The sequence below is a fragment of the Nestor notabilis genome, unplaced genomic scaffold (assembly GCF_000696875.1).
Source record: "Nestor notabilis isolate BGI_N333 unplaced genomic scaffold, ASM69687v1 scaffold1029, whole genome shotgun sequence".
NCBI classification, from domain to species: domain Eukaryota; kingdom Metazoa; phylum Chordata; class Aves; order Psittaciformes; family Psittacidae; genus Nestor; species Nestor notabilis.
The window spans coordinates 79,293-106,935 of NW_009942111.1; the positions used below are offsets into that span (position 1 = coordinate 79,293).

At 40.6% G+C, this 27,643-nt stretch overlaps 1 protein-coding gene across 1 annotated transcript in view; it reads right to left on the reverse strand.

Moving 5' to 3' along the window:
• FARP1 (FERM, RhoGEF (ARHGEF) and pleckstrin domain protein 1 (chondrocyte-derived)) overlaps positions 1–27,643 on the reverse strand; it is a gene marked incomplete at its 5' end in the record, with an annotated part of 55,949 nt that overhangs the window by 26,303 nt on the left and 2,003 nt on the right. Inside the window, 8 exons of the mRNA XM_010021219.1 lie at positions 1,085–1,218; positions 3,395–3,484; positions 5,506–5,693; positions 19,863–20,103; positions 22,250–22,334; positions 23,083–23,151; positions 24,803–24,966; positions 25,470–25,565. Of these exons, the coding sequence (XP_010019521.1) occupies positions 1,085–1,218; positions 3,395–3,484; positions 5,506–5,693; positions 19,863–20,103; positions 22,250–22,334; positions 23,083–23,151; positions 24,803–24,966; positions 25,470–25,565 (1,067 nt within the window). The remainder of the gene's footprint in view (positions 1–1,084; positions 1,219–3,394; positions 3,485–5,505; positions 5,694–19,862; positions 20,104–22,249; positions 22,335–23,082; positions 23,152–24,802; positions 24,967–25,469; positions 25,566–27,643) is intronic.

Genomic DNA, 27,643 nt, shown 5'->3' on the forward strand with positions numbered 1-27,643 from the left:
TGGATTACACTGGTAGCAGCCCAATGAAAAAAGAGAGATACTGGCAGAGTTCGCTGTGCAGCACTCTGCCTTAGGAGTAACCTTATGTCAAGCATCAACCATGGAGCCCTGGGTGAGGATGTCAGCTCTAAGAGGCAGTATCACATTCCCCTCTTCCCAGAAAATACCTGCTAACTCTGGAACTGTGCCGGGTGGATTTGGATAGCACTAGTCTGCAATGTGTTGTGCTCTCATTCAATGACCACGCTCTTCACAGCACAAGAGCTAAACTCACACACTCTAAGACTGTGTTCTGCTTTTGTTTTGATCAATTAGTTAAAAAGGCATTAAACTGATTAGCACTCATTAGGTCTTTCTGCTCTGCTTTCATGTGATTTTCCATTGTCACTTTTCTAACCAAGAAGCAAAAGCTGGGCTCCCAGCACTGAAGATAAACTACCAAAAAAACAGTCTACACACAGCAAGACAACCTAGTCCAGACAGGTCTAATCAGAGCAAGAAGAGGGCTTGTGTGTGCTGCCTCTGCTCAGGTATCAGTGGTCAAATGAACTAAGAGCCCTGCCAGAGAAGAATTACTCACTTCATAGCTATTTCACAAAAATGCCATGTTTTACTGTCCCTATTATGCTAAGGGTAGATAATTTTAAAGCCCAGTGCCCTCTTCCAACACTGTCAATTTGTAGAGTACACTGCAGACTGTGAGAGTGTCAAAGCTGTGGTGCCTACAGAATGGTCTCTGAAAACCTACACCTATTTGACAGAATCCCTCTTTATCACTGACAAGCCTGCTTGCAATGTGTTTTTCAGAAGAGCTGCCATATAGAAACACTGACATTTGGCAAAAGAAAGCTTCATCCACAATTATCTCATTTGCATATGTCTGTACCCAAGATATCCGAACAACAGAGTTTGTTGAGTAAACAGGAACAAAGCATGTTCCAATATACCCAGTCTGTTAATAACCAACATCTGTAACTTTCACAAACCTGCCACTACAGTAGATCACAACGAGTTAGCCAAAAGGGAATACAAAAACGCTCAACTGCATGAAATAACACAGCTAAATAACAAACAACAATCTTACCACAGAGCAAGTCTCTGCTCAATTTCCTTGAGAAAACCAGCATGAAATTTGTGCAAAGGTTCAAAGTTGGAGAAAATGAGATTTTTCAGTGTTTCAGGCATGCAATCCTCTTGACTCACTGCACTCTGAAACCACTACAAAGAAAAAAGAAGCAAAATTATCAGGGGGTGAAATGCAGCAGGTATGATCATTTGCCGTCTTTATACACCTGACCCTGTAAGGACCACATTTAGCTTGTGCTAGGAATACAACCCAGGCTACCCCTGACACTCCTGCATGCTGAACTAGTACTCTTATCAGTGCATAGTTAAAAAAGAAACTCCCTTTCCCTTTGCCATCCCTCATTGAATCTTGAAAAGTCTTTACATGCCCAAACTGGTTGGTCAATACAAACTGAAGTTGCAAATGCTGTAGGTGCAAGAGAAAGTGTACTGCAACACTTGCCAAAGTTCCAATAAAACAAAAAAACATGTTCTGTATTTTCTTTTCCTGAGTTCTGCCTAAAATCCCTCCCACAGGAGTTGGTACAGTGAGCACTCAAGCCCATGCTACTGTGTGCAGCTAGAGAACATCATGAACTCTGTAAAGTGCACAAGTACGAGGATGGTACTTCGCAATTCCAAGACAAGACAGAAGCAGCAGAAAATAGGAGGGTCGCTCCCAAATACTGTTAAGGTTGCAACAGGCTCCTGCTCAGTTTTGCTCCATATTCTCTTTATTTCACCCTACTAGACCTATGGGTGATGTAAAGCCATAGGACTAGGGGTCTTGCCAAGGTGGCACAGTCTCTGATGTTCAACGTGGTAACACTGGTCCCTCCTGGCTGCGCTGAGGAATTCTAGCTATCTATGGTTGACTTCCAGCAGTGCCTAGAAGGCTGCTGGGACCATAGAAGGCTGTTACAGCAGTCTTGATTGGCACCGAATCAGCTGGAGCTGATCCAGCCCTGAGATAAAGAGAGATCCCTCCCAAGCCTCCCTCTCCCTTGCTTTGTCTCTACACTGAGCAGAGCTGAGGTTGAAGAACTGCATGCCTACCAAGTCACGCACGACACTTGTTCCTTCTACCTTTTCCAATGACACTGGCTACTCTCAGTGGTCTCCTGGGCCAGTCATCTGTGGAGCAGACCTGATGGGTCTGATGATTAGCTAACAGCCACTTGTATGCCTCTTGGTGGCAAAGCAAATACAAATTTGCCTACCACAAGAGTAAGGGCCAGTGTGGGAAATGAGGTTTAGTTCTGGAGAGCTAAAACTTTCTGTTTCTGCAGTCACTGAGATAAATAGAAGATGAAAAAAGTGTTGAGACTGCAGCAGTGACCACTGCCCCGCAGAACCTGGCCTTTTCCCTTGTTGCCCCAGCTTCACAGAAAGCCAAGGTAAGTAGGCAGTGGGACCACAGCTGCCTGTAACAATCATGCTCCTCCAGCCCCCATTGGCTATGTCTAAGCTGGCACCAGAGCAACTGTATCTGCCATGTGGGCTCCTGGAACAGATGAGAAGTTGGGAAGAAGGTGTCTCTGTCTGTTTCCCAGCTGGTGCCAACAGAGTCTTCCCTGCAGCACATCCTCCTTACCACAACACTCAGTGCAGGACATGGCCATGCACCTCACAGTTTCACGCACTGTATTATTGAAGAGCTAGCTGATCTGGGGCTGCAGCCCCACTGAAATACCATGAGAGGTTTTGGATCCAGTGCCCTTTTACAGACAATTGTTATTTAAGGCCAAATCTTGCACACATTACTCTTGGAAGTTAAACAAGACTGTTGTGTCTGCAAAGGAGACATGTATTTGCCTTGGTGATTTTAACAATCACACCCTAATCAGATGCTACAGATTAGTGACTCATTTAACAGACAGTTTCACTTACTGAAAAGTCAGAATCATTCAAATAGGTACTCCACAATATTTCATGTTAAATGGAGAGCATTTAATCCAGGAGAAAACATTTATACATCACCCTAGAGAGCTACTTCAGTTTTAAGAGAAGTCATTGAAAACCCACAGGCATTTTTAGTAATTACAACCACAAAGTATGAGAACAAGAAAAAAAATAACTCAACTGTGTCCCAAGTTCCTCAAGCTAGTATAGTTTTGTAGGGCATGTTACTAACCACAGTGCAAATCTCTATTTTCTGCTTTTTGTGTTATTTCCTCCTGAGAGCTGTACTCCTGTGCATTGCAGACAATACCCACAGTGCAGAATACAAAAGTAGCATGGAACAGCTAAGATGTTAAATGGAGCAGATGAAATACTATTGCTGACTAGAGATTCACATGTTTCATGAGTTATGCTCAAGTAAACATACCGATGTGATGACTTCAAGGTCCTTCAGGTATGTTCGTTCTGTGGTCGCCACTTCTTTAGCAATGAAGTAAGCTTTCTCAGTTGGGAATCTCTGCAAATTGCAAACACATTAGGTTTTCATCTGCTTTTATGGAGCTGCTTTCTGTAAGGAAAAACTGCAGACAACAGTTGCCAAGAGAGTTACAAACTAGTGACCCTTGCTTGGGGTTACTGTGACTCATGCTTAAATGTTCTTAAGCCCTGGAAAAAAACATCTTTCCTTGTAAACACAAGAGAACAAGCACTTTCTATGGGTTCCTGAAAGACTTTTTTTCTGCCAAGGTGATTGCTACAGCTCTGGGGTGCTGATGTTCCTTTTAGGTTATTCCATACATCCAGAGCAGGATGTATTCTGAAGGTCACAAAGAAATCCTTTGCAGGCTAAATAACCATTGAATCAAATTTGACAAAATGAAAAGAATTAGTGTCTGATTATCATAAATTTCATCATCACCCATCATTCTGGGTAAGAATCCACAGCAAAAACACTCTTAAAAAAATCTGTAAGCTTTTCCCATTGTGGCTAGACAACAGTGGGAGAGGGTTAGGATTGTAGGGTAAATTACAGATTTCAAATCTCAGGAAAAAAAAAAAAAACTAAAACAATAAGCCAAACAAAATCTTCTTGTGTTATCCAAGAGGCAAAAGTCATAGAATCACAGACTCACAGAATACCAGATTGGAAGGTACCTCAAGGATCATCTGGTCCAACCTTTCTAGACAAAGCATGACCTAGACTGGATGTCCCAGCACCCTGTCCAAATGAATCTTGCAAGTGGCCAGTACTGGGGAATCCACCACTTCCCTGGGGAGATTATTCCAATGGCTGATTGTTCTCATTGTGAAAAATTTTCCTCTTGTGCCCAAGTGGCTTTGATCTCTTAATTTTGAAAGGCCAAAGGATCCCAACTGATCTGTTCTGTGTTGCTCAGGAAGCAAAGAGGAAGAGCAAAACAGCCAGAGATCTTTCGGTTCTACATTTCCACCTTGAAGATCAATGATGCAGAGGATGCGCTAGAAAGGGATGCAAAGTGGATTGTGGGTTATTTCCTAGCTGGTATATAACCCCATAGGAACCATCATCAGCTGGTATACACAGCAGTCACTGGCTGCTGTAACTTCAAACTGACACAAAGAATCATGAGTCCTTTAACTGATTCTTGGTTTTTTTCTTCTGAAATTTCTCTCATATCTTGCGAACTATGCACAGAGGGAAAAAGAGATCTTCTTTACACATGCTCCCACTTTCTGACAAAGCCATCTGAGTTCCTACCTTCTTCCTCCTGAGGTGCTCAGACAATAGAAAGACAAGAGCAACCCCCTCGCCCAGCAGCACAGGAGGGAGGAGCCAGCAGGCATGCAGAACAACCTGGCACAGACAGAATCACTTCTGTCTTCTAAAGGCAGTGTTGGATGTGATGCTCCCTTATGGCTTTGCTGCAATGATGGGGCTGAGCCAAACTCTTCCTGATCAAAGAGAGTGTTTTCGACTCCTACAACCAAATGTTCCCAGTGGTGGTCCCCATAGGGACTGACTGGAAAGCCTGGGTTGGACACTCCTGCTCAATGCTGTGTCTTTTCCTTCTGTCACCTGGAAATTTTCCCTCCAATAATACACTATTTTGTTACAACAAACTACCAAACTTCACTCCTTAAAAACAAGCTGTATTTATAGGAGACCCTGTCAAAACAAGTTCCAAGCAGCAGGACTGGCCCAGATTTATCCCGCATTAACCTTAGGAACACAGAGTTACCTATCTTCTCTCTGCTGTTTAAAAAGGAGCTGGGGCCCTAACTCCTGCACCTCTGCTCAGGAGAATGAACCCAGGGCACTGAGCCCTCAGCCAAAGCAGTTCTGTGGTTCTGGCCTGACCTGCTCCAAACTGTGAATTTGGCCTCAGGAGCACAGGGATGCTCTTGGACACACCATGACGAAGGACAGCAGATACCAAGTGACCCAATTTGATTTATCTGTGTGAATCCTACAGCTGCAGGGGTCTAGATATTAATCGCTTTGACCAACAGCAATAGCCACAACACAGCATGGAGAAGAAAGGCAAGGCTCTGCCTTACCTTTCTTTTGACCTCTTCCTCATCATCAGTCCTGACGCATGATGGGTCATTCAGCAAAGGGCTGATCAAAGGAGATGGCTGCTTGGCATCAGGGCTCAAGTTTGGAGATAAAGACATATTTGCCACCGATGGGCCTCCTTGGGAATTGATGGAGAGCTCTGAAAGGTGAGGGCTGCCAGTCAGAGAACCTGCTAAAAAAAGGGTAAAAGAGAAATCAATTAGGACAGGTTCTCTCTAGAAAGTACCAAAAGGAATTACAACCTTAAGTTGCAGCATGTGAAATTACACTACAAGATAGAGTCATCAGGGTCCTCAAACTAGTTCAAATGGACTTGAAGCCAGAGGATATGCATCCACTTGTGTTAACCAAGGGATTGGAGTGTTTTTTTAGCTGATAAAACTGGCTGAAATTAGTGTCTCTGTAGGGAAGGGATCAAGGCGTACATGACTTGGCTGCAGTATTTACTGCTAAACATCAAATTAGTACCAAATCTTTCACTATTGTAATCCACTCTACAAAAGAGAATAAATACAATAAGTGAGTCACTGAAGGAGTGCCATTCTTTCTAACAAAGTAGAACTTCAAAGACTCAAATCAGTATTTCATAGGGAGCTACAGGACACAAGTTAGAACAAAATTATCTAACAGAAGTCTAGAGAAAAAGAAACTATCACTTTCTACAGCAGTGTTGCTGCTAAGACCAGTCTGAGCTAACATGAAAGGAGAAAACTACAAGTTCCCCAATTTCTACACACAACACAAGTATGTATATTATACCTTGTAGGTCTTTCCATGCTCCTCTGATTGTGTGGGATGGAAATGCTAGCATTACATTTACATAAGAAAAGCAATACTTTTAATGCACAAAGCATGACATCTTCAGATTATCACAGATATAAAGTCCCATTTAATTCTGGATTAAAAATATTAAAGTATCAGACAATTAATTACACTTCCATGGATTCATATACACTGCATAAAATATTACTGAAATTAGCATTTTGTTTTCTGGGAGGCAGCCAAACTACTGACTGCACAAAGGAAAGAGTTTTCCAAAAATGCCCAATGCTTTCTTTCCCAGTTATCCCCTCCTCCAAACCTCTGAAAATCTAAACCTGCTTTAGAAGATGGGATTTGTCACGTGGAAGAACATTTACAGTCTGTACCGTTTTGTCATCATACATCAAAGTCCAACCCAAAAAATGTGACAGGCTCTTGATTACCTCAGCTAATAGGCTGTCTAGAATTAAACGTAAACCATATACATTGCCATATATAATTATGGTCATACACATTTTACTATCATGTCCTCCCTAGATTATGATAAGTAAGTGTTCCTGCTGCTACAACACAGCTGAGGTACTCTTACTATACAGAGGCACGAATAAATATAATTAGGCCAGTAGTAAAACCTATTTATTTTCTGGAAGAACTCAAGATCTATTGCTAGAGCATGAATGCCTTCAAATTCCAAACCAGTTCATGTTTATATATCATTCCTTTGAAAAAGAGAAGGAAAATACCCAATACATTTATCATTTTATGTAATCATGACAGTTATGTACCCTATTACAAATCAAAGTCAAAGCAATACTTGTCTGAAATAAAGGTCTGTATTATTGCAGCTAGCAAGAAAGGATTTCCCAACAGTTTCACACTAAATCAATGTTCAGTGAAATTTGAGAAAATGCCACAGCTTGTTACACAAATGTCAATTTTATTGACACTAGCACACAACTGTATACAGTGTTTTCAAAAGAAATGGAATTCATCATTGAGAAATAGTGAAACAGATTAATAGCAAGGTTGTAAAGTTTAAAGTACTTAACTACATTACAAAAGACATAAGAAAAGTGGTATCACCTCAAACGTGGAAACAAAGAAATTCTGGCACTATGCCTGTCATATGACAGTGAATAAATGATTTGCACCTCTGTGAGAAGTTCACAGGCATTATAATCTAGAAGTTAAGTAGCACCTATCTGCGATAGATAGATATAGATTATTGACATATCTATCTACCTATTTATAATCCTACATCTAACTTCTGATGTACTGGAATTTTTATCAAGTACAACTCAAGTATTTCAAACTACAAAATACCAACTGGATAATGGATTAAAAGTATTTCCTAACCTACTCTTGGAAGACATGATGTGGGAAAAGTATTATGGAAAGTATCGCAAAAAACCCGTGCCTGGTGGCTCACAGCATTGAATATACACCCCATTGATTAAAGACTTGCACAACAATACACCACTGACATTCTCAAAGTTATTTTGCAGCAAGTTGAAATGCTACATCCTCTTCTCTGGTATCAATATGGACATGAGCAGTGACCAAAGCCAACCACCACCACCTGCAAGCAAGAGCTCAGTTAGACCCCATCTGCCAATATGCTGAACAAGTGAAAATTAAAGCTAGGTATAACAAAGTGGCTATATTACAAAAGGGCCTCAAAATGATGTTACATTAGTACATTCTAGGGCTGAATTACAATCAACACAGCCATAAAGATTAACACATTGGATGTTGTTCTGGTAAAGGTGAGAAAAAACCTTGTTCTGTTGTGAGAAAGTAAGTCAGGCAGAAATGAAAATGGAAGGTCTTCTCTCCCCCATCGCCAATCAACTGGGACAAGTGTCATGCTGATGGGTCATGGCAATGCTGCAAAGTGACATTCTCTTTTTATGGAGGTGAGGAACAAATAACCTGCATTAAGCAAATGGTCTTTTCTTAGAGTTTCATCTGACCTCCTGCCATGTGAGAGTATACTCATATACGCTCCACTCGTCAACTACATACTGCAGAATATAAACAGAAGCAGAAGGGAGAAGACCAATCTTATTTACAAGGTACTGAAATGCCTCGCATTTTACCCTGAAGGATTCACTGATTGACAGGCAACTATTAGCGACGTCAGTTGCCAGATACCAAGTGGTACTGCACAACACATTGGAGGCCTTAAAGGTTTGCAGCTAGTAACATGGAATTGTCTTTGCTTGTATGTGAAATGATTTTATTTAGATTCAGACTTGGGCCATCTTTCAAATATAATGGAGCCAGCTATATACACACGAACCAAGAGACAAGTACAAAAGGATGTTTACTGAAGGATTGCTTAAGCGCATACTAAAATTACATCCTTGGTGGAGTGGGTAGGAAGTAAGCACGTGCTTTAAGTCTTATCTGAGCTTGGGATTAGGAAGAGAAACAAACACTGGTTGATGACTGGCGAATAACGAGAATACACTTTACGACAGTATGGCAAGATTAGCCCATCAATGCCAGAGTACCTGGAGCAGTCCTTAGTTCCACTGAGCTAGCTTACTCTCCAGGCACTGGGGAAAGGTGCTGCAATAGGGAAGGTGACAGAAAAAGTAAACCTTGATTGAAAGCTAACTTAAAAAAAAAAAGAGAGAACAACAACGGCATTTTACATGGCCATGAAACTATGGGTTATTGTCCTAGCTTTACATGTGTCTCATCACTCTCCATCAACACACATGTTCCATGTGTTAAGTAAAATGAGGCCAGTGGCTAAAATCAAATACTTAATAGCTATACCTCTGCCAAAACACACATCACAGTTACTTGCTACAATTTGGTGGAGTGCTGGCAAGCTGTGGGTGCCCAGCCAGAGAGGGACAGGCTGAGCTCTGTGCCTGGCTGGCCAGCCATGATCCATCCCACTAGCACTGTGTGCTTTACTCTAGGTTCCCACCATGCACAGATGTTAACCCATCGGAACCGGTGCTGAGGTTGGTGCCTATGGAGCCTTGGGCTGGCTGAGCTATACTGCTTTAAAACACAGCTAGTATCAGAGAAAAAGATTTCAAATCAGTACTTCTCAGTTGATGAAGAAAGTAAATTCAAATCATAGGTGAGCTGAACTGCCTGCTGCCTTTTTGCTGATTACATTGACAGCTTAAGATGATCTGAAATCCCTGGTTGGAGACTTTGACCTAACACAGGAAGGCTCCCTTCTTTGTCAGGAAGACAAATGGGACTCAGTGTATCCTGAAGATACTCCTCCTCTATTCCTTTTCTCCTGAAACTGCTGAATAACAAACTATGGACACTTAGTGTTCTGCATCTGCTTCAAAAGTTTGTACCCCTACACACTATTTTAACAGCAAGGAAGAGTACAGCAGTGCTAAGAATTTTCCCAAGAAATAAAAATGACTCAATTATGGGAACTGAGAGGAAGTAACAACCATTACTGAAGGTGACTGAGATTCTGCTGGAAAACTTCACGTACAGCTACAGTGCTCACTAACTCAATTGTTAAGGTTTATATTGCTCTCAAGGTGTATACGTTTATTACTAGAAATTAAAACGTGTTAAGAGCTGGAAAAACACCTTTCTCAATACCTGGAATTCTGCGGGGCTCATTCTCTCTTAAGCCTGCTTCACAGCCTGCTCTGCAGTCAGGGGAAGCTTGTGACATCCAGATTCCAGTTACTCTGCTTTAAAGGCAGATCAGTGTTTTCTAAACTCCAGTCTGAAAGATGAAACCTAAGTTGTTGTCTTTTTGTCTTTTGCATTACTGAGCATACAACTTATGAAGACTCTTTAATACGAAAGCATCTGACAAAGCTGCCACTGCTGTGACCACACAGGTCTACCTTATTCTTCCATAGTCACAGTGGCTGCGTGGCTCCAATTTCTAGCTAAAAGTTTTGGTCAGAGAAAGATGCTTAGTACAAAATGACATGGGGGACAGATAGCACCAGATGAAGTGACAGGAATTTTCATATGCACTTCACCAGCAACTGAAGTACCTTGGATTGGAGAAGAGTTTAATAAGGGTGTCCATCCCTTCTCTCCCCAGCTGTGAACCAGGCACAGCTGTGCTGCTGAGCTAACAGAGTTATGGGATGGAGATTCTGCACTGCTCTCCCACAATACAAGAACAAGAAGCTTGAGGGGGACCAGTACATCAAGCTGCACTTCTCTTCCCCATTATAGAGAACAAGCTGGAGTGCTGGATACAATTGTTAGAATTAAAGATCTTGAGAAGTAATTATACATCAGCCATAAATTTATGTACAAACACCCCTGAACACAGTGCCAAAGATTCTGAGGAGGAACAGGAATTAAAAACAACTCAGGAAGAGATCTCATGTCACACGTAACCAGTAACTCTGCCTGGCTTGAAGAGGAACATGACAGGGAGAAAGGTTTGTATTTGATTTCACAGCTTCAAAATGCATGCCTATGGCAGGAATGGCAGGGATCTGGGAGAATGGTGCACCCTCTCAATGAACCAGTTTCCTCATATTTAGGACAAAGCATCAGCCAGCAAATGGACAGAACAATTAAACCAGTGACAGTTTTACAGCAAAATACCAGTTAGAATGAGTAAAAGCCTTCAGTACAGGTAAAACTAAAAATAATAATTAAAAAAATTAATTCCATGCATACATAGTTAAATGGCTTGACATGCTTATAGTCTCATCAAGCTTGGTGTTGGTTTAGTAGCCAGCAACCTCTCCAGTTGGTAAAGGTCCATGCTTTATTGGTATACTGCAGTTTTAGACAGTGGTGAGTGTGAAATCAGACAGTAACTGCTGTTGGCCTACATCAGGGTATACTTGCATCTTAAGAACAAAGAGCAAACAATACAGTCTGGGAAGAATACAAGGTCACTGAGCATCAGTCCTTTGTCTAGCCTTGATCCTTCCAGACAGAAATAGAACAACCTATAGAAGGATTCCCTGATGTAGCCAGGGTTAGGGCTGGTTTGCTTTTGTTTGTTTGCCTTTAAACCAACATGACACAGTGCTACAAAAGAACTGAAAAAGTTCAGCCCCCATGTAAGCTTATGCCACAGATACTGTCCATTTCATTAAGACATTTCCCCAAGACTGCAGTGATCCTGCTTATGAGCTATGGCAGACAGACTCGATCACCAGTGGGTGCAGCCTTCATTAGGAAATGAAGGGCAATCCGGTTGTGCTCAACTGAGCCCAAATGCCCAGGAAAACAGACCTTCTTCCCCCTCCCTCCATTCTTCTGCTCCTTAACATGGTGTGGTTTCTCAGTTTGAGACTCACAACCTGGTGGCAGTTTTCTCCAGTTCTGGGGTGAGGAGTGCTCTATAAGACAGGATCACTGTAATAAGAGGAATTAGGTACTCCGAATACAAATAGGTATTTCTGCAGTAAAAGGACATTGAGACAGCGCTCCAAACAACGCAAGGAACAGAAGATACACCATGCTTTGAGGATAGACAGAACATTGAAAAGGCTTTTTCTCCCAGAGAGGTACATGCTGACAAAACAGTGCATACAATGAAACAAAAAATGTTTCTCTTTAAACGGTATTAAACAAATGACAAAAATGAGAATGAAGTCCCCAGCATTTTCAGTTTTAAAAATTAATTTTAACTATTGAGATTTATTAAAAAAAAATCTATGCATGTGCAGACACAGAAATCAGGAAAGGGCTGGATAAGTGAAACACTGCCAAGCTTATGAACTTTTGTTAGTGGGCCCAGGTGAGTTTCTTAGCAGGAAAGGGGAAAAATAAGGATTCAGCTAATCAAAGATTTTTAAGTGCTTTATGGAAAAGCAACAGTCATGAGCTCTAACATTCACTGAACTGAGCAGAAAGACCTACCTCTGATCTTGCTGTAAACCATCAAAGGCAAAAACCTGTTTTCTTCTCAAAACAGGATTTGCAGCATTTTAAAGCAAGCATCTAATCTAATTTCACAAGCCTGAAAGCTCTTGAATCAGGAAGCATTCATGTTCTTTCAACCTTCCATATTCAATCCATGACAGCCGTATCATTACTGGCTTTAGAGTTTATTTTTATCAGTAGGAACTCTGGGTTTTTATGGTTCTCAGGGGCCAAAACTTCACCAAAACCCCATCAATAAAAATTACACCTTAAATCTGTAATGATTCTGGAGCAAACTAAGTATTTACCATCATCTCATGTAGACTTATGATTCTAAGGTCTTTACCTCCCTTACTGTAATAACACTACCCCTTACTTGTGAAAAACATGCCTGTGAATACACAGCTCAGCCAGGCACACAGGCTTTCCAGATCTCATAACATTCAGAACAAAGTGCTCACTGCTTTTAATAACAAACAAGATAAAACAAGCTTATTCTACACGCTCTTTATAGACCACAGAATTAGAACAGAAGACAAAATACTCTATAAAGAACTGCTACATGTCACCCAAACTAGGCTTCTTATTCATATAATGCCTTTAAGTAGAAATTCTGCCTTTTAAAATATCTGTGGCACCACACAGCCTGCCACAGGGAGGAATGCAGAAGATGCGTTTGCTCAGGATTCACATGTTGCACAAGAATTATTTTCCTTATAAATATAAGTAAGATATGTGCCCTTGTCTAGGCTTATTTCAGCTACTACAGAAGTTACTGAAATAGAAGCAGAAAGATTTTGTATATTTCGATTTCCTAAGATTTAAATTTCCTTCCTTTCTAGAACCTGACAGCATGGCCAAAATTTTCTCCTAAAGTGGCTTGACTGAAACCAGAGTCTACTGATACCCACACATTTGAGAAAGGTTACACATCAGTCTAATCTTTGGGACCTCCTGATGCTAACACTGTGTATTAGACACAATCAGAAACCCCAAAACCGTCATCATCAAGTAAGAGACATCAACAAACAACTAGGTTTCTGACAATAGGACTTTTGTACTACCACTTGTATCTGATAGCAGCTAACAGATAAAAGATTGTTTTAGAAGGTTCGCTTTCCTTCCTATATTTAGGGTCTCTCTTATTTGCTATGGAGAAGAGGATTGATCCCCTAAATGAAGAGGAAAGAGGTGAGCTAAGACGTACAGAAATTGCCTTAAGAAACTACACAGGTCAAAGAGAGAAGCATTACTGGAAGACTAAAAGGATTTCGGCTTCCTTCACTTTATACATGCTTGAACAGAGAACCTTGTTCCTTCACACTCACAGCCCTTCCCAGTCGATACAAATCCCACTGATGAATGAGGTGGATAGCCAGTGGTCCACATCCTTGTCCACAAACGTAAGTGACAGCCAACTCCTTCACACACATGTGGAAGTCAGGAAAAAAAGTTGGACTGTTAATTTGTTTTTCATCATTAGAAGTTAAATTGCAGCAATTAAAATTTCATTCTAAAGTCACCTCTGACAGCAGTCTAATGCCTCATTATGACAAATAAGTCTCTTTAAACAAGCATGGTACTTGTCAGAATTTATAGGTCAGACATCCTTTCTTCTGCTGAAGAACTGTTCCAGAAATAGCCACAATTCATGCTAATTGCATATAAATCATACTGACGAGATCCGAATCACTGTTATCAATATTCAAAATCAGGTCTACTGCAAGAGCTCAACTGACCAACAAAATTCTTGCTCTCCGAGTACCATAAGGAACTACTGGGGCTTTAAACTCTCAGGAAAAGAGTGGAAAGCAGGCTATGCCAAAGGGAACTGTAAATAAATAAGGCTAGACATTTTCAGTGTGTTTAAGGTATTTCCTGTTCTCTTTTCCTTTGTCTTCCCAACCCTGGAGCCCCCCAGAAGAAACTTCAATTATGGAGATTATGTGTGTGTGTTTATTGTGGGACAGAAGACAACAGAATTTAAAACATTTCTGCTTCTTAGTGAAGAAAAGGAGCTATAAACAGGTCTTAGATCTGTCTAACCCATTTTCCATTTGACTTTCTCTGGTTACCACCAAATAATTGCATATACATCTGTACATGCAATCTGTACCTGCGTAAGAGGCCAGACAGGAACTTCTGGTGTGAATGGATGCAAACAAACAGAGCTGCTTCAACTAATAAAAGCTGCTCCAAAAACATCTGTGCAAACAGAAACCCGCCCTACAAATATTCAAGGGAGAAAATACAGGTCCTAAAGCAGTCTGGCCTAAAAATACTAGCCCCATTAGCTGAACTAATTCACAAACCACTGTTTTTTCACTGTTCACTAAGTTCTAATGATTAGGTTCAGCATTGCTAATGCTCCTGTCAAGAAAATTCTGTTTGATTTTGCATGCCCTTTAATCTTGAAGCAAACTGGTAGATTGATTTAATTTTTCAAATTATTATCATGGAACTCTGATTATGCTTGGGCAACATGGTCTAGTGTGAAGTGCCCCTGCCCATGGCAGGGGGGTTGGAATTAGATGATCTTAAGGTCCTTTCCAACCATTCTATGATTCTGTGCTCATCCATCTACCTTAGAACTGATCTCAGCTCCCTATAGCTCACATAATGTAAATGCAAATACAGCAAACCTAAAACCTTCCAGTTACATGTTGATATTTTTCAGCTACAGAAATGTCTCTTCCAGTTTTTCTTCAATATAATTTGTATATAGTGTGCACCACAATGGTTAATGGGATGGTACCTGTTAGGCAGACCCATGAGCTGTGGGTGATTTGAGACAACTAGGCACTAGGTATTTGCAGCACGAGGTACTAATCATCTTCAGAGAACACCCCTCTCCATTACACACAAGGATTATGCTTGCTAAAGGGTATAGTCTTCAACTGAAAGCAATGTAGTCTAGGCCATTCAGACATCAATTATTCAAATCTCCATACCTGCAATATCCTACGTACTTCCTAGCTCCTACATCCACTTGCCACTATCCACATTTCCTTCACCTAGCCAAATGTATTCCCAAATTTTATATCCCAGGTCACTGAGGAAAACTAGATTCTAGGAAAGGCTGATATGAAAAACAAACCCCCTCCAGGAGAAGATCCCAATAGGACATAGCAAGTTTGAGCTGCTGCTGGTTTGGAAGAAACTTAGAATTGACACAACTTTTCTACTGTCATTGCAGAACATGACTGTATGTCACCGGGTAACTGGAATAGCAAAGAAAGAATCAGACTGTCTTTTATCCGTAGACTAACTACATCTACACGTTATCTTGGGACAAACCCATAAAATGCTTTTGCAACTAGCTTCCAAATTCATCCAACTACATGGACAGAGCTGGTTCAGCACAGCGATAAGCCACCTGGGCAGCCCAGTAAGAGGCTTCCTCTACATCTTCTGGAAAGACAGGAGATGGGCAGCTCAGGACTACTCATCCACAGCAGACACAGCTGCTTGATCTTGCTGGGATTCGGCTCCCTCATTTGTAGCAACTGCCTAAGAACATCTGGGCATTGATGAGTAAGGGATTTGAAAGTTAATTATTGAGAATAAAAAATTTAGAACAGTGAATCACAACTACTATCAGCCACACTCCAAAATCTACTCGAATTGGTGGGAGAATCAAATCTTTTACTTAGTCTATAACTACCTCTGTTACACTTGAGACACAGGGATGCTTAGACCACTGCTCTTGATCAGTGTATGTAGATTAATCGATTCTTGCAATGACTAAGTTGAACTGACTGGCTCCTCTTCCCATGTGTGCTTTGTGAATCATCTCATCCACAGTTCTCCCCCAAAGGCTTCTGTTCTTTTCTGCAAGGTCTTTCTGTATTTGTCCCACAGAAACAAACTCCCAGATGGATTCTAGGGGACCTGATCCTATGTGAAAACATCAGTTTAAAACTACTCTCTCACTTACGATTTTTGGCAAGCACGAAGATATGAACCACATGTCTGGTAGAGGAATTTGGCCCACAGACTGTTTTTAATTAAATGCTTGTCAACTGATATTAAACGGAACTTCAGTGGCATAAGAATGCTGCAGAAATGATTCATACTCAATGAAATTATTTCTTATGTAATTTACAAACTTCATTTCTTCAAACTGGAAGAATTTCACACGTGTTGAAACAACAATCATTTAAACAGTTAAAGTTCAAAAAATGCCAGATGACAGAAAACAGACAGAGAAAAATCCTCATATTTCATTTTTGAGGATAGTATTCAAAAGGGAAACTAATAAAAGCTGTTGAGGTACTTCATTAGTGACTAGGCTAACTCCAGCTACCAGCAAGTCTGCTCTTATAAAATTATAAATCCATTATATTTGTAGGCATCTGAGTAAAGAAATCAGGCCTGAAAACAGTATCTGAAAGGATGCAAAACAGTAAACATCACTTTCATATTCACTTAAATCCAAACAATATGAAGCCTATTCACTTTTGTCAGTAGCAGAAATGACTGCAAATCCTTTTTGCTGAAAATCCATTATCTGAACTCTAATTTTACTAGCTAACAAAGCAATTGAGCCATCTGTCCAGACTGCTAGTACCTTACTGTATAACTATTGGTACTTTTGCTACACAGGCGGCAAAAAAAAAATCAAAAGGAGACTCATGCACCCGCTCCTCATTCTCATGCTATCTGTCAATGCAGGCTTCAACTACTTATATTTCATCTTAAATATTGAATTGAAGGCAATTATTTTACAGCTATTCTAAATTCAAAACACAAACCATCTTTTTTTTACCATAATATACAAGCAAGCTTACCCCTAATTATCAATCTCACTGTTTCTAGATTCATGCTTCAAACTACAGGAACAAACGAGAGCATTCCCTGTCACCAAAGTGTCACTGTCTAAAGAGATGCTTTACATCATTCCAGTTCAAAAATGAGGTATCTAATCTTTAAGGAAAAGAACACACTAAAGGAGATGAGCAGGTTAGAACTTATATTTACACAAAGATATATTTTCCTGCAAAAAAGTAAAGTATATAACAGGACATGCCTAACTACGGTAGGTATCTTTTTAAATATCCTTCACTCAGATTAAACTTTTAAAGTGTGCATAGACCAAGGCAATAGAAAAATTAAAAAAAAAAATCTTATTATTTTTGTAAAAACAATCTTCAAAATTTTATGTCATCTCGATATACAAATCCCTGCAACTTGTTCATCAGTACTTAATGTGGGTGGACTCATTATTGCTGCATGCTTGTACTGCATGATGCAGATTACTGCAAGCGACCTGCAGTTCAGTCAGTGCTGCTGTTCATCACTTAAAATTCACAGATTTAGTTCCATTCCCCCACAAGAAAAATATATCAAAGTTAAAATTAAGGCCAGTGTTACAGAGCACATCTTGTCTCTCGCCTCTAACAACTGCAGGACACTTTCTATACAGGAGACCTTTTATCTGGATTTTCTTAAATAACTCAAGAAACTATAATCAGATTTTATTAGGATACAGCCTTAATTCTCAATACTTTTAGCATGTGAATTTGAAGTTTACAAAGAATTAGTCTCTCTGTCTTTCTGCACATGCCAAAATCTCACTACGCCATGTACAGTAGAGCCTGGACCACAGTTAGTGCCATCATTCTGTGTGTCAGGGGATGAAAAATTTATGAGGTGGCACTGTTAAAATTGCCTACGACAGAGTAATTGGACCCTGTACAGATAAAGATTTTTCATGATCAAAGCAAAAAATAAAATTAAACAGCCACCATCTTCAACCCCCCCACCAAAAATCACCCACAACTAAACTTTGATGTCTCCATAATAATGCCACTAAAAGAATAAGGGGGTGGGGAGCGGGGAGAAATGCCTTGCAATTAATCTTTATATCACACTGATAAAGGATATAAATGATTGCCTTGCAAGTAATACTCATTCCACTCTTTGTTAGAGCTCTTTCAATCTAAGGGGTTTTTTTACATGAATTATCTTTTTCATCTTGTTCTCTTTCTTGCCCAAGGAAGAGTTTGGAGTTTCAAAATCTCCATCGCCAAATCAGCCTGTTGAACCCACTGAAGAAAAAACTTGTCATTGTTCTGTCATTGTTCCTGTATACATGTCTAATGTGTACCCTCAGTTCATCACTTAAGATTATAAAATGGGTTATGAAGATGAGCAGACCAAACACATTCTTGCTATGAAAAGACTTTCCAGTGTATTTCAAGATTACAAGACTTGGTCCTGAATATCAAGCTGCCTACATCTGGCTGCAAGTTTAATTTTTAACTCTAACTCTGTTGAGGCACTCATTAGTTGTTCTCCTTATACAGGAGAGGAAAAAAAAAAAAGTAATAGAAATACAAAAGAGCACAACATACCTACTTAGTTTCATTTTTGTTTGTTTTGTCAAAATTAACTAGTCAGGTGTCAAAGTAGCTACAATAGATACCTAAAATATGACTTCATACAAAGAATTGGTGAATGTATAAAGTCTTACAAAGGTTCCTAAATCAGTAATAATTGTCCAATACTCCTGCCTTTCGGAGGATATGTGTTACTCTTAAGGTTCATTGAGACTTATTATTGTATTTCCATCATCCCTTCCCTCTGGCTGGTTAGTACAATGATAATCTCTGAAATAGCCCACACACTGAAATTACCAGCCACTCTTCACAAGCCCCAGAAGATGCAACCACAGTATCCACTGGTCTTATACTCCCTGGTCCCTAGCAGCTGAACACCTGCACACCATCTTCATCACTGAGACGAACGGACACATCCTCCTCTACCTCCTCCTCAAGCTGAAGGCTTCCAAATGAGTACTTATTTCTAGGCATGGGAGAGGAACTCAGAACAATGGGATTTCCAAACACCAGGGGGTGAGTGAAAGGATTAATGATTTCTGAATCAGAATCACTAGATTCTGTCCCACTGCTGGTGGAGCCCTCCATCATCTGGACTGCAGCCATGTAATCCACCACGCCACTGGCATGCAGTGACTGTATGACTGGACTATGCTTTGACTGTGCCCCAGCTGGCATACCATTGGCCATCATTTTGCCTTCTGGAGAAGACATCTTAGCCACTCCACCTGCTTTATAACATCTCTCTGATCTATACTCCTGCCCAGGGGTTGAGGATATCTGACTTAGGATAAATGGATCTGTAACTGATTTATTGCAGAGATCTGTTTTTTTCTGCGCACGAGACTGTTGAGAACCTGGAGTATATCTGCAGTACCCATGGCAGCTACTGTCATGGCTGTCCTCCTCCCCAGCCCTCACCCTGCAGTCATGCCCATTTTCTGAGACATAACCCTGAGAGCCAGTTCTACTCAGGCTCATGTTAGGGCTTGACCCTTTGCTGCTGGGAGGCAATGGAGTGGCCAGTGGACTACGGCTCCCTGGTCCTCTAAACATTTCGTCAACCAGTGAGCTATGCCTTGGCATCCTGGGGCTTCCCCCAGTGTAGAAGGAGATATTAGCTGGGTTATCATCATCAAGGTACTCTTCAGAGAGATACTGGGAAGACTTTAGAGAGGCCGAGGAATCCCTGTATCTACTTCTATTGCGATTTTCATCTCTGTAGTGAATATAGGCACCACTGGTCAAATCACCCTCATAATTGTCATTTGTTTGGGAATATGACCGGGTTATTTGTCCTCTGAGCAGATCATACTCGCTATCTACGTCACTGCAGTCAATGAAAGGAATGGAGGTGCTGCTGCCATGAGCAGCCCTGGAAGCTGGACCTGTGCTTGGTTGCTGTGATTGAGGTCTGTTCTGCTGCATCCTGTCCTTAGCAGCCTCCTCTTCTTCCTCCACTGTTGACACCACTGCTCCATCCACCTTTTTGCCTTCCTTTGGGCTCTTCTTCAAGGAATGACTCTTGTGCTGTCCAGTGTCTTCTGGTGATGCTTTCAATTCCTTTCCTTGCCGGCAGCTCTGCACTGCTGCAGTATCACTGTCGTCTCCATAGGCAAAGCTAGAGCTCTGGAAAGATAAAAAAGGGAAGGCAAGGGGGAGACAAAGGGAAAGGGAAAGGGGATAGGGAGAGGTTTGGGAGGGAAGGGAGCCAGAGGGAAAAGGCTACGTGTAATTACACACCAGAATTTTGTATAGTACAAGATAGGAATCTCTTGAAAGCAGAAGAGGTAACCCAAGCTTCAAAACTAATAAAATTAAAAAAAGAGGTCTCTCATCTTCAATAGCAGAAAAATATATAAGCTAAGCAAGGGAAGAGAAGGCAGACAATGTGGTGGTATTTGAGGTGTTTCCATGCCCTAAGGCAGCCATCAACACTCTAGAGCATCAGCCTGTTCGCACTACTCTGAGAAACTGGAGGAAAAGGTAAACACATAAGACAAATTCTGCACAGCCTACTTCTATACACTAAAAACGCCATGTGTGGGTTTTGGAGCACCCCACATTCAATTCCTGGAGCATACCTGCCACTAGTTCATGGGCTGGCTTTTTTGCCATTTTTTTTATAATACGTTGCACCTGGCCCTGTAGCTATGGTCTATCTACCTGAGCTTGTCTTGGCAATTTTAAAATGCTAAAAGATAGTTCAAATGGGCTGCATTTGTAACAGAATTCTCTGAAGTTCTTAGATTTGCAGAATTGAGAGAGACTATGAATATCAAAAGGAAGCAATGCAATGAAGGTGAAGGTTCAGGCAGCATTCTTAAATACATTAAGCTAGTAGCTTGATCCTGTCATTTAAGGTTTATCTAACATAGAGTTGTGTAATTAAAGGTTTGCCTTAACAAACACAGATGAGCACAGAGAAACACTGGCAGGTGGAGGAACCCCAATATCATAGTCAGGAAAATGGAGCTCCCTGACCCGGCTCCTCTGGATGCTGTCCCAAGAGAGCCATCAGCCCATGGTCTGGGTATGTCTGGGATAGCAGCAGCTGGAGAGACCAGAGCAACAGACCTGGTTGGGTAGGTAGGTCAACATGTAATTGCTAGTGAACATTCAACTGGACTAGTTGATAAGTAGGATAAGAGTTGGGAGCCAAGTACAGGAGCAGCCATAAGTCAGGCCAGCCAGATGCTGGAAAGACCATGGGACTTGGGGGTCAATTACTAGCAATGTCTTAAGCCTGTACCAACTACTGGAGAGATGACTTTCATGTGTTTGTCTCCGTGGCTGACGTGATCAGGAACCAGAGGATCCAAGTGTCAGTTACTCCATAGACTGTCTAAGATGAATTACTGGAGGAACCCGCAGTGTGTGTGTGTCTGTATATCTGAGCACCAGTAACTGGAGTGGGGCTGAGAGCCTTGCAGGTTTATATGTCCAGCCACTGGGAGACATAGGGATCCAGGGGCCCATTACTGAATAGACTGAGTGTCTAAGACCAGTTGTGGGAAGGATCTATATCATATACATGTATACATAATTTCCACTAATGAACTTGCATCCTGATCAGCCAAAGAATGGAACAGGGTGAGGCCACTGGCATTGTGCTTGTGGGAGTGCTGTTTTCTGTATGCTTTTACCTATGTGGCTGGCTTGTGTATATACATTGAATATTTGCATTTATGTGGGTGCCTATAGCGAATACATAGCTACTAGCTGGACATGGGAACATGCAGCTGGTGCAACCTCGCCACTACTGGATTTGCAAACAATTCCTAATGCATAGCAACTAATAATGTAAGACAAATACTTTAGGTATCTACCAGAGATAATGACTGTAAAGCTCAGAGCTGTAATTTTTCTAAGGAAATAATTCTTCTTCTCCCTGGTTAATGCAACAAATCATCTTGTCATGGACAACTAAGACTCCCCAGTGAAGGAAAAGAATTAAACTTTCTCCAGATGCAATAACCAGCTAGAACCCAGGACTCCAGCAATAACACTGTGGACTGCAGCTTTTTCAGATGGTCATTAGTGCAGCTCAGACAAACCCTGTACTTGTATTTGTCTGGTTGTCTGGAAGTAACACTCTTCCACAGTGAAAATGAACCTGTTCCACTTGCAGAACCTAAAACTTACAACACCCAGGTTCCACAACTCCCAGTTAAATGGTAAGTGAGCAGAAATCTATGCTCCTGAAGTTTCAAAACAGCAATAGGGGTAATCTAAAAAGAAATGTTTAAAAGGCATAAGCCAGGGTTTCATCAACATCACTGACTTGTTTTGGCACCTCTGTATGCTGTTCTGAAGGCTGTGCAGTCAGACTCCTGATGGATTGAATCTTGCTGTGTTTCCTGGAGATAAAAGGAAAATCACAGTAAGAAGCCATTTCATTGCATCTTTTTTTTCTAGAAAAAGGAATCAACAGACATGCCTTTTAAAACAAAACCTCTCAATAGCAGCTTTCATAAAAGTTTGCTCCCAACCAGATTAACATTCCTCCTTTCTGTAAAATTTCAATGCACTATGCGCTGCAAACACACCACTGTACGAAAAGGGAGAGGCACTGAAGCAAAAATGGTCTCTCACATGAACATGACTCACAAGTAAGGAACTGTTGTCATGGCCTTTGTGGCATCTTGGCCATTACTTTCAGTTCATCACAAACAAGATGAGCTCAGACAGAACTGGCTCTAGCAAGTTGGAAGCTTTCCCTGGAGACTCTCACTTGAGGTTGGCTATACCCATTTCTGTTACTTTCAGTATTATTCTGAGCTGAGTATGTCTGTTCCTATACATTAATGACAACCCACCGAAGAGAGTGCAAATCAATATGGGAAGAAGTTACCTGTGATGGTAAGACATTCACTGCTGAAAGACAGACTGAAAAATACTGATTTTAAGGAAACCATGGGTTATACCAACTTCCACCAAAATATTCAGGACCAAAGGGGTATTATACAAGTGAGAAACTGTCAAACCAGCAAAGGACACTTTTTTTTTTAACTTGGACTAGTGCCAAGATCTTAGAATACAACTGCCTGGAAATCATTACTTTTCTTTGATTGAAAGATATCTAACAGGTTACTTATTTCCTCTCACCTTTCAAACTGCACTTTTTTGTGCCCTCCTTCTTTAACATAGTCAAGGACTTGCTTCTGAGTCCGACCACTGGAAGAAAACCACAGAAAAATATTTACTATAATTTACCACCTGGTCATCATAAACATGTATGAGCCTGCATATGAAGTCACAGCAACGAGAAAAGTATTTCTCACTGTCAGCAGAAAGTCATCTAAGATCATAAAGAAAGGGATCTGGTCAGATATACACATATTTTTATCATCTTGCATGTTACTTGCCTCTCTTTTTTTGCTATGGAGCTACTTCTTGATGCCATTTCAGAGCTGCTTAAATTCGTGTCATTTATGGGTTACTACATTACTGGGAAGTCACCACAATAAAAAGCAAAGCAGGGGTTAAGTTTTCCTCTCATGAACAAAGAATATTCTTGAATCCTTTTGAGTCAAATACCAGACTTCCCTAGTATGAGTAAACCATGGAACCAAGATGAAAAGCACAGAAATGCATTTCATGACTCAGTTACTACTATGAAAAATGTCAACTAAGCATATATACATTTCCTGCAGAAATGTAGGCTGGAAATCCCTTTCACCCCTTTTGCTACAGGCTGTGAAAAAGTGGTGAGAAAGCCCAGCACTTCTTATGGTGCAAAGTTATAAATTCCAAAGGAAACTGGGAGCAGTAAAGGAAACCCACACCTTGAGAATGCTCAACAGAGAACCAAATTCCTCCCATTCATTAGAAGCTTTCAACCAACTGAATTACCACAAGGCCTGAAAAAGGTTACTGAATTTATGTAGGACAGACCGCAGTGAGTGGAAGATGTAGCCAAAACCTGCTACAAGTAAGTTGAATGGACCTACAGTCTTCTATTTACTCAGGCAGAAACTTGACAAGTTATAGCTTGTTTACTCTAACATAGGTCCTTCCATCTTCATTAATTTACTTTGCAGGCAAGAAACAAAGTGGAAAGAGAGACTGGCCGTATCTGATGTTTTCTTGTGCAAGACAACTGGAGTGTACAGCTTACCTCAGCAGAGGGTTTCTAGCTCTTCAGCTTACATCAGCTTCGCAAACAAAACTAACTGTATGAATGAAAGGATTTCAACACCCCCTCCCCAGCATATGCAATGCAATACAACACAATATCTACAGTGAGGCTTCTGTCAGTGTAAGGAAAAAACCACAATAACCCAACTATCAGAAATTTTTCTACAGCTGTAACAATATCACAGGTAAATTTGGTCTCAGCATAGACGGTCATCTCACATGAATCCGTGGCAAGCATAAAGGTCTCAGCATGAAGACAAGCCACTGTTTTAAATGCACAGAAATGGGTTTACCACAGCAACATGCAATGAAAATAAAAATCTCTACTCTGTCACACAGGAAAGATCCCATGCTAGAAGCAGAGGATCCAAAGAGGGCCAAAAAGTTGCCAGCTACTGTTGTTTAGGACACACATGGATTTTCTTATGTGAAACCAGCTGGAATCTATATACTTTATCTCTTACCTCCAGAAAGCTACTTTGCAACACCTAATACAAAATTAATGAAGGCTTTTTCCCTACAGTATTCTTTGCATTGTTCTGGCTGAGAAGATGCAATGGAAAATATAAAGGAGCAAACTACAATGTAAATAAGGGAAGCTGAAAATAATAGGTTTAATCCTAGGTCATTATGGATGTGATTTAGAAATGGGGAGGCAACAAAGGTAGAGGAAGAATGCAGATCTTACCTGAACCTAAATGATGAACCTCTAGAAAAAAGAACAGGTTTGGGCTTTGGTTTAGGTTCCTCAAAAAGCCTGAAAAAGGCGTGATGCTCCACACAGATCTTCCAAAAAGACTTGCAAAAATCTCGACTGGACATAAGGAATTCCAGGGTGTCCTGAAATGAACTCTGCAAATAGAGATAGCATTTGCAATGTAAACAAGCAAGCAACATATATTACAGAGATGCACTGACAAAGCAGGTGCTACGCTACAAAAAAAAAGCTTCTTTCAGTGGCCTTCAGGCCTAACAGGCCCTATCCTTTCCACTTTGAGACAACACTAATCTGCCTGACAGTATCAGAGCTATTGCTCTAACTTCCTTTCATTGACAAATATGACAGAGATAAAATCAATGAGAAGAGGTGGTTTACATGGTGTAACTTAAGAACTGATGATACAATACCAGAGTTGCAGCCAGAAGACAAATCTGTGACATTCAGTTAATCTTGCTTTGCTCAGACTGCTCACCTGAGATGCCAGGCTGATGCATGCAGTACCAACAGTGAACATAAGAAATTACTTCAATTAAAGAAATCTTTTTGAGGCGATAAAAATGCATGTTTGATCTGTGAGTAGAAAATTACCAAATAACCTTTTGTCAACTTCATCAATTCCTGACAAAGAACTTACATTCACATCAGGCCGTAGTTTGATAAGAAAACGTTTCCTCTTGAAGCTCAGCTTTCGAACCTTAGCCCAGTTGAAGGCATTGATCTTGGTGTGACCCTACAGAGAAAAAAGCCAGCAGAGTTTAAGCATTCCAGGTCTGAATGGAGAAACCTAAACCACTAGAGAAAGCTTGTCATAAATAAATCATCTATTCACTTCACTTGAAATTATGGGTTTTCGTATCATTCCTCCTCTGATAACGCAAACTGTAAGGCAACTGGTGCTGTGACTGAAAGCACATACTTATGATTAAACTCTTGCATCTAGAGCTAGGTATACTGAGTTGATGTGAAACTATCTGACTCAGTACCAACTGCACAAAAGAGCATGTCACAGTTTTTGCCCAGATGATGTTATCTTATTCCACTACGCTGACTCAGATTTTCAGTGGACCAAGTCACCTCCCAGAGGTGCCTCCTTCTCTTTTTACCAGCTACAGAGAATGCAGGGAATCCAAACACATAACATGTCACCTCACTTTGGTGGGGTAGATTTCCTCCCTCTTCGTCTGTCTACAGAGCAAAATAAACACCCCTTTACATACTACTTAACTGAGGGAAAAACAGCAACTGAACTGGAAATACTTTGACCTTTCATAGGGAGCAATGGAAGTAAATAAAACCTAAATAAATTAGTTGTCTCTAAAGAGTCACAAAATGCTTTTCCCCAAAAAAGCAATCAAAACCCAGAAGCAAACAGCAAGCCTGAGAGAGATTATGTTCAAAATAGTACAATTCCCAGCCACTGCATCATTAGTCCCTACTCCCCAGAAGTCTCCATCTTACCTATGTTTAAAAGTATTTGAGGTTATTTTAAAATACTCATTGCAGCAGTTTGTTCAGTGAAGACTTCAGTACAAATATGCTTACAGCACAGAATTTTGAGAGCTACTACAGGATTGCTAAATGCAGAAACCCATGCTGATTTGGGTGCCGTCACCAGACGGATGTAGGAGTAATGACAGCGTGAAGATCTCTGCTAAGTCAACCTGCTGTCTAAGAATCACATAATTAATCTCCCTTAGAATATTCAGCAGCACTGATACTGATTTCTAAATAAATGACAGGCTTTAAAATAAGTCCGTCTGACTACTGCTTATGTCATTTGTGAGTGAACCTTTATTTTTCTCCTAATGAGGTCTTCATAGTTCAATTTCTATCAGTTATATCCAAAATGAAGAGATGAACTTAAGGCTCTTGCCCTGTGAAGTGCTTAAAGGAAGCCTTAAGCTTACTGCCAGACACCAATTGCTGGGCAGACTCCACCAGGTTAGAGCCTGACTTCTTTTTCAGCATTGAGTCTTAGAGCTTGACCCAGCAAAATCTCCAAGCATTTCTGAAAGTTCAAAAAGATGTGGTTTTGAAAGTCCCAAACACATTAGAACATGGAGAGATGACTGAATTTTAGAGCTTTATAGATCAGGCCAATGAGGTCCATGCTGTTTTATGTGGACCTGTACTTTCAGATGAAAGACAGTCTTAACTTATAAGGCTTTGCAATTCATTAATTCAGCTGATGAAAATACTGCAGGGGAGCATGGGATAGGCCTGAACATACAATTAGTTATGGGTTCTGATGATTCAACCTATGCTTCAGTTTTGGGGTTTTACTAGGCACACATTTAGTTGATTGGGGTTTTTATATATATATATTATTTTTTGTTGTTAGGTTGGGGTTTTTTTTAATTTCTATTTCAGAGCATTTGGGTCAGACCATTCTGGGTTTGTTGCTGTTGTTTTTCTTCATAAAAGGACTCAAAGTACTTTATAAAGTTGGAAACATTAGTATTTTTACTATAGTCAAATAGTTAAAATGAATAGTCAATGACAGTTGTAAGATTGTGTATTTTAAAGAACAGTTAACTTACTGTTTTTAACATAGAGTGAGGTAAGTAGGATTTTGGATGCTAGCAGACACAATTCCATCTGAGGTGAAAGCAGTTTATACCAGCTGACTACCTGTAACTTCACAACTGTAAAAGCTCAATTTGTTACTTACCTAAACGGAGCTGCAGAACAAGAATTTGATAAATGTACCATTGATGTTTCATAAATATTTGCTAGACTGACTGGGGTAGGAGAGAAGAGGAAAGAAATCTAAGGCAAATACTTTGGATCTTTTAGGGCAAGAAGTAA